The sequence below is a fragment of the Heptranchias perlo genome, chromosome 2 (genome assembly GCF_035084215.1).
Source record: "Heptranchias perlo isolate sHepPer1 chromosome 2, sHepPer1.hap1, whole genome shotgun sequence".
NCBI lineage: Eukaryota > Metazoa > Chordata > Chondrichthyes > Hexanchiformes > Hexanchidae > Heptranchias > Heptranchias perlo.
The window spans coordinates 1,156,172-1,164,757 of NC_090326.1; the positions used below are offsets into that span (position 1 = coordinate 1,156,172).

General features: G+C 45.6%; 1 protein-coding gene across 1 annotated transcript in view; it reads left to right on the forward strand.

The window, feature by feature from the left end:
• LOC137300274 (probable G-protein coupled receptor 139) overlaps positions 1 to 6,382 on the forward strand; it is a 62,514-nt gene extending 56,132 nt beyond the window's left edge. The window contains exon 6 of the mRNA XM_067969398.1: positions 5,472 to 6,382. Coding sequence (XP_067825499.1) covers positions 5,472 to 6,382 — 911 coding nt within the window. The remainder of the gene's footprint in view (positions 1 to 5,471) is intronic.
• The last annotated feature ends 2,204 nt before the right edge of the window (positions 6,383 to 8,586 follow it).

The following is an 8,586-nucleotide window of genomic DNA, read 5'->3' on the forward strand; positions in this document are numbered from 1 at the left end:
TTATTGTACTGATCTCACCCTTTAGTTACAGCGCTACCCCACCTCCTTTTCCTTTTTGCCTGTCCTTCCTAAATGTCGAATATCTTTGAATATCCTTGAATATTCAGTCACCAGCCTTGACCACCCTGCTGTAACGACAATTAGATCATTACCCATTCACTTCTATTTGTGACATTAAGTCATCTACCTTACCAATTATGTGGGACTCTGTTGGGATCACACTGGAGTACTGGAGCTTTGGACAGGCTCGAGGGACTGAATGGGCTACTCCAGCCCTTATTTCGTATGCTTTTATATTCTTATGTTCCGAGTGTTGTTCACTAACCGATGTGGACCACCTGATCTCAGTGGCCACGCATTACTGGGAGTGTCTGTCACTGTAGAATTACATAGACTGTGGGTCACTAAGCGGTTTTGAACAACTGACCGTAGTGGCCATGTATTACTGGCAGTGTCTTTTACTGTAGAACTGTACGAAGTGTGGGTCACTAACCGGAGTGTCACACTGAGAGACGAAGAAATGTTGGTATTCAGAGTGATTTGATTGTCCTTGTACACGAATCACAGAATGTTAACTGCAGTTGCAGCAAGCAATTAGAAAGGCAAATGATATGTTATCCTTCATTGCAAGGGGTTTGCAGTATAAGAGTAAGGACATAGGGCTCTGTTGGGGCCACACCTGGAGTACTGTGTACAGTTTTGGACCGGCTCGTGGGGCTGTATGGCCTAACCCGGCCCTTATTTCTTATGTTTTTATGTTCTTATCTGCTGAGTGCGGGTCACTAACCGGATTGGAACGCCTGTCCCAGTGTCCATGTATTACTGGGTGAATCTTTCTCTGTATAATCTTATAGAGTGCGAGTCACTAACCGAGGTGGAAAACCTGATCCCAGTGGCCATGTATTAAGGGGAGTATCTTTCACTGTAGAACTCTATAGATTATGAATCAGTAACCAGAAGGTGCATCTGATTCCAGTGTAATAATGGGAGTGTCTGTAACTGTAGTGTTGTATAGAGTGTGGGTCACTAACCGGAGTGCAATACCTAACTACAGTGGCCATGTATTACTAGAAGCATCTGTTACTATGGAATTGTACTGAGCTTGGGTCACTCACAGAATTGGAACACCTGACACCAGTGGCCACATGTTGCTGGGATTGTCTGGTATCTGTTTATCCCTGTCGGTGCGAAGAACTACTTTCTGGCTTCTGTCCTAAAGTTACCCATTAATGCCCCTAAATCTGTGTCTTCTAGTCTTGCAGGATTGGCGTATCTGTAAGTTTCGTACGGGCTTTACTTTCTTTATCCCCAGAATTATCTTTTATGGTGCACAAGGTCGCATGTCAGATGTCTGATTTTGAGCCTGAATTGTTTGTGTGCAATTCTGGCTGTTTTCCACTCTGAGTTCAACGGAATATTCTGAATTAGATTTTGTCTAACTTCTGGCAGATTCATTTATCATTCTCATACATTTTCCTCTAATCATAACAGGACCTCCAGTATTCTCTCTGGCTGGGATTAATTCGCTGCCTTTATTTTATTTCCTACTGTTCTTCAGAGTGAATGATGTTGTTTAATTAATGTATTGAACTGCACCAACAGAAACAGATTTTAACTGTTTACTGACAGATAAACTGCAAGGCAGCATTTTACGTTATTCAAATCCTGTGTATAACGACTTATTCTTGCTCAATGTATAGTTACTGTAAACATTTTAGCTGTTTTGGTGCTGTTTAATCCCCTTCCATCAACACGATCCTGAGAATTTCTGCTTCATGTGCGTTGAATTTTATGATCTTGCTATTCCACAGGATGAATATTGGGCTGTGGTAATTAATTCGTCCACTTCTGTAACTGACTACGGTTTGATGAATCAGTTCTTATACTTGATTCAGAGTCTCTACACAAGCAACGTACACCAATCTCTTCAGTTAGCTGGGTGAGGGATGTCCCTGCGAGGAGAGACACGTATAACTGAAGCACATACACATCGGGTTTCGATTATAGCGCGAACTTCTCGGGCGCAGTAAATAGATTTCCACACCGTTCACCTGAGGAAGTAGGAAGCCTCCGAAAGCTTGTGGAATTTAAAGTAAATTTGTTGGACTATAACTTGGTGTTGTAAAATTGTTTACAATTGTCAACCCCAGTCCATCACCGGCATCTCCACATCATGGCAGTAAATAGTAACATTAGTAAACTCTTAATAATGAAATAATTAGTGAACTGCTTCAATAAATAAACGCCTTCAATATCTACAATATTATGAAAGAATGGTGATTGTGACTAACTAATACTCATATTGTTTAATGAATGTAATCAAGTATTATTTGAGAGTGTTCAGTTCCTCACGTCTCAGATCTCTTTCCCTTCTCCTGGCTCTGAATCTCCATCCATTAGCTCGTTCTGCCCAATTATCCCAGAACACATGGGACTTCCCTATTCTGAGGACACTGCTTGGCTCCAGATGTTCATTTATATTTCTGCCCATGTCTGGTCCAAAGTTCAGTAAACTCGTGCGACTCTCAAACGCACAGCGGATGGGATCTCACCTGCCAGACAAGAGGAAGGCATTGCCCGGCAACTTTCCCTCCACCGTTCCACCGCTGGCACATGTGAAACCTCGCTTTTAGTTTATGGGTTGATTTCCCTTCATTCACTGTTCCACTGGAACTCCACGCTCACTCATTATGTGTTATGTCATTTCATTTGGTTTTATTTCTTCAACCAATGCACGATCAGTTGCTGCTTTTTACAATGGGATTCCAAGACCTTGCTTTTATATGTAACAAAAATAATCCCCACTTTGGGCAGGGTCCAGGGATAGGACACTAAATTCCTCAGCTCTCGGCTGGAAATAAAAAGCCCCCCCCCCCTCCCCGCCCAACCAGGTTTCTGCTCCTGATCGCTGTGCGGTGACCCTGCTGCAAAGTAAAGGTGTATGGACCTCGGGTAAGAACACTGGGCTATCCCCACACTTATATACTCACAATCTGGACCCAGGAGTACACAGGGATATACCTACTGTCTGGACCCAGGAGTACACAGGGATATACCCACACTCACGTACTTACTGTCTGGACCCAGGAGTACACAGGGATATCCCCACACTCATATACTCACAGTCTGGACCCAGGAGTACACAGGGATATACCTACTGTCTGGACCCAGGAGTACACAGGGATATACCCACACTCACGTACTTACTGTCTGGACCCAGGAGTACACAGGGATATCCCCACACTCACGTACTTACTGTCTGGACCCAGGAGTACACAGGGATATCCCCACACTCATATACTCACAGTCTGGACCCAGGAGTACACAGGGATATACCTACTGTCTGGACCCAGGAGTACACAGGGATATACCCACACTCACGTACTTACTGTCTGGACCCAGGAGTACACAGGGATATCCCCACACTCATATACTCACAGTCTGGACCCAGGAGAAAACCGGGATATTCCCATGCTCACATACTTACTGTCTGGGCCCAGGTGAACACCGGGATATCCCCACACTCACATACTTACTGTCTGGGCCCAGGTGAACACAGGGATATCCCCACACTCACATACTTACTGTCTGGGCCCAGGTGAACACCGGGATATCCCCACACTCACATACTTACTGTCTGGGCCCAGGTGAACACCGGGATATCCCCACACTCACATACTTACTGTCTGGACCCAGGGGAACACCGGGATATCCCCACACTCACATACTTACTGTCTGGACCCAGGAGAACACCGGGATATCCCCACACTCACATACTCACTGTCTGGACCCAGGTGAACACCGGGATATCCCCACACTCACATACTTACTGTCTGGACCCAGGAGAACACCGGGATATCCCCACACTCACATACTTACTGTCTGGGCCCAGGTGAACACCGGGATATCCCCACACTCACATACTTACTGTCTGGGCCCAGGGGAACACCGGGATATCCCCACACTCACATACTTACTGTCTGGGCCCAGGGGAACACCGGGATATCCCCACACTCACATACTTACTGTCTGGGCCCAGGTGAACACCGGGATATCCCCACACTCACATACTTACTGTCTGGGCCCAGGTGAACATCGGGATATCCCCACACTCACATACTTACTGTCTGGGCCCAGGGGAACACCGGGATATCCCCACACTCACATACTCACAGTCTGGACCCAGGAGAACACCGGGATATCCCCACACTCACATACTCACTGTCTGGACCCAGGAGAACACCGGGATATCCCCACACTCACATACTCACTGTCTGGACCCAGGAGAACACCGGGATATCCCCACACTCACATACTTACTGTCTGGGCCCAGGGGAACACCGGGATATCCCCACACTCACATACTTACTGTCTGGGCCCAGGTGAACACCGGGATATCCCCACACTCACATACTCACTGTCTGGACCCAGGGGAACACCGGGATATCCCCACACTCACATACTCACTGTCTGGACCCAGGAGAACACCGGGATATCCCCACACTCACATACTCACTGTCTGGACCCAGGAGAACACCGGGATATCCCCACACTCACATACTTACTGTCTGGACCCAGGGGAACACTGGGATATCCCCACACTCACATACTCACTGTCTGGACCCAGGTGAACACCGGGATATCCCCACACTCACATACTCACTGTCTGGACCCAGGAGAACACCGGGATATCCCCACACTCACATACTTACTGTCTGGGCCCAGGTGAACACCGGGATATCCCCACACTCACATACTCACAGTCTGGACCCAGGAGAACACCGGGATATCCCCACACTCACATACTTACTGTCTGGGCCCAGGTGAACACCGGGATATCCCCACACTCACATACTCACTGTCTGGGCCCAGGGGAACACTGGGATATCCCCACACTCACATACTCACTGTCTGGACCCAGGAGAACACCGGGATATCCCCACACTCACATACTTACTGTCTGGACCCAGGAGAACACTGGGATATCCCCACACTCACATACTCACTGTCTGGACCCAGGAGAACACCGGGATATCCCCACACTCACATACTTACTGTCTGGACCCAGGAGAACACCGGGATATCCCCACACTCACATACTCACTGTCTGGACCCAGGTGAACACCGGGATATCCCCACACTCACATACTTACTGTCTGGGCCCAGGAGAACACCGGGATATCCCCACACTCACATACTTACTGTCTGGACCCAGGAGAACACCGGGATATCCCCACACTCACATACTCACTGTCTGGACCCAGGAGAACACCGGGATATCCCCACACTCACATACTCACTGTCTGGGCCCAGGGGAACACCGGGATATCCCCACACTCACATACTCACTGTCTGGACCCAGGAGAACACCGGGATATCCCCACACTCACATACTTACAGATTGGGCTCAGACACGGTTCGTTGAGTTTGACGAGTAATTTCGAATCTCTTTTCCCTTCTCTTTCTTACAGTAAATTTGATGGCGATTGTGATCCTGTCCCGGGGAAAGTGCGGCCTCTCCACCTGCACCACTCGTTACCTGGTGGCGATGGCAGCGGCGGATCTACTGGTCATTATCACTGAGGTCATACTGTGGCGGATCAGTTATTATTATTTCCCGGGATCTTTCCTGGACATCACCCCTGTGTGTAGTGTTATCGCTGTCCTGACTCGTGCAGCCATAGACTGTTCGGTCTGGTTCACAATCACTTTCTCCATTGACCGGTTTGTCTCGATTTGTTGCCAGAAGCTGAAAACTAAATATTGCACCGAGGAAACTGCGGCTGTAATTCTAGCAACAACCTGCATTCTGCTCTGTTTGAAAGACGTTCCATTCTACTTTACATATAAACCTGCTGAGATAATCGACAATGTACCGTGGGATTGTTATACAAAACCAAGTTATTACACTGAGCCGGTATGGATAGGATTTGACTGGTTTAATACGATTTTAACCCCATTGCTCCCATTCGCCTTAATTTTGTTGCTTAATTCTCTGACAGTCAGGTATATTTTAGTGGCCAGTCGGGTCCGTAAGAGACTGAGAGGTCAGAGGAAGGGAGAGAATCGCAGTGACCCAGAGATGGAGAGCAGAAGGAAGTCTGTGATTTTACTCTTCACCATATCCGGCAGCTTCGTACTTCTGTGGCTTTTGTATGTTGCGATTTTCTTATTTTATAACATTGTAGAAAAAGATCCGACAGACGACAATCATTTTTTATATGTCATTGAACAAGTCGGATTGATGCTGCAGAATTTAAGTTCCTGCACAAACACATTTATTTATGGGGTGACTCAGCCCAAGTTCAGGGAGCAGTTCAAAAGCACAGCGAAATATCCGGTTACTTTAATTATTAAATTAATGAATAATAAAAACAACTGAGCCCAGCCCAGAGGAGAGGACGTGTGTTTCCAGTTTATTCATCTCATATTTAGCCCCAGACTTCCCGACCTGAATTGCAGCAGGATTCGCTCTCGACCTGACAATACAATCCGGGGTGAGGTAACCATCCTGTTTAGGAGACGTCACGATATTGATTGACAGGTCCACCCTTCTGTTTAGAGGACGACACTATTTTGATTGACAGGTCCGCCATTCTGTTTAGGGTTACGTCACTACTTTGATTGCGAGATCCGCCACTCCGTTTAGGGTGACGTCACCATTTTGATTGACTATTTTGTTGTTTCCTTTCTGAGCTCTTGTACAGTCACTTCCATAATTCAGTGGAGCAATCCATTTGCAGCTTCCAGAGTGAGACCTTCTTCAAAGAGAGTCAGACAGAGCTGAGCTGTAGTCGAGGGAATGTGGGATGTTGTTTGGGTAAATGTTTCTGTAACATTTGAAACAAAACATCAGTTAAAAAATATCAATAATAGAAACACATGCCTCCCACTGATGAATTTGGGAATTTGGAATTTGAACCAAAAGATGAAGATTTATTGCACAGTAATTCTCCTTACTTATCAACTGATTATTGATAGTTCTGGTTTTCTCAAAGATTGTTGAAGTTATTATTTGTTTTAACTAAAGGGCCGCTTGCCTCTTAGTTTTTTCTCTCGGTGTTTCGTTTGATATTTTTGTATCGTTGATCTGTCTGTTTTTCCTTCGTTCTCCGCCTTTTGTTCTCTTGTTTCTTAATTCCGTTCTTTCTTATCTATTTCTCATTGACTTGCTTTCAGTATTCCCTTTCTGTCTTCCACTCCCATTCTCTTTGCTGATTTTTGTCATAGTTCTCTCGCTCTCTGCCTTGCTATGTCTTCCTGCATGCCCGCCTCTTTGTCCCTGTTTCTCACTCATTCTGTTTTACCTGTTCTATTTTCCTTTTCACTTCATATATTTCCCTCGTTCTCTTGTGTCACTTACCTTTTCTCTCAGTGTTTCTCGGTGTGCTTTTGTTTTACTCTACCACATTCCCTCTCTGTTTCTCTGACCTCTCCTCTCCATCGCTCCTTCTCATTCTTCCGTCTTCCCCCTTGTTGCACTTCTTCTCCTCTGTTTTCCCTGACTTCCATCATCTTCACCTTCTGCTGAGGATGAAATCAGAAACAGAGAGAGAGAATAAATACGGAAATAATAATGAATCGAGGGGAGTTTAACACAACAAGGAAGAGTAATCGAAAAATGCGTGAGAAAGAGAGATGGATTAGAGTCATAACGTGAAAGAGAACAGAAATGGAATATGGAGAAAGAGTAGAAGAAAAAAGAAGAAAAAGAGGGCAAACACAGAAGAAAGAGGAAAGAGGAAGAAGAACGTCACTCTAAATAAAGAAAGAATGAAAGAGAAAGAAGTGACAGGAACCCGGGGATCGAGCTCAAGGGAGCGAGAAAACATTTAAAAAGGACGAAGAGATGAGGAATTATGAGAAAGGGGATGAAACGAAGTCTGAGACAGAAAAGGGAAAGGCAGATAAAATAAAAAGAGAGGAAATAAAAATGAGACAATCAGCTCCCCCAATCACTGTAATAAATTCAGAGCCTGGTCCATTGATCCTCAGAACTTCTGTATGTTGCTGTTGATTTCCACACGAGCTGCAAGCTTCACTCAGTATTACAGGACTCGGTACAGGGAAAAGATATTGAACACAGGACTCCATATAGGGAACAAAATTGAACACAGGGCTCGGTACGGGGAAAAGATATTGAACATACGACTCCATATAGGGAACAAAATTGAACACAGGGCTCGGTACAGGGAAAAGATATTGAACATACGACTCCATATAGGGAACAAAATTGAACACAGGACTCGGTACAGGGAAAAGATATTGAACATACGACTCCATATAGGGAACAAAATTGAACACAGGGCTCGGTACGGGGAACAGACATTACACACTGGACGCAAAACAGGGTACAAATATTGAACACAGGACTCAGTACAGGGGAAAAAATTGAACGCAAAATTAGTTATAGATAATAGACATTGAACACAGGACTCGGTTCAGTGATCAGACATTGAACATAGGCCTCGATGCAATGATCAGACATTCAACACAGGACACGGTACAATGATCAGACATTGAACACAGAACTCGGTACAGGGATCAGACATTGAATACACGATTCGGTACAGGGAACAGACATTG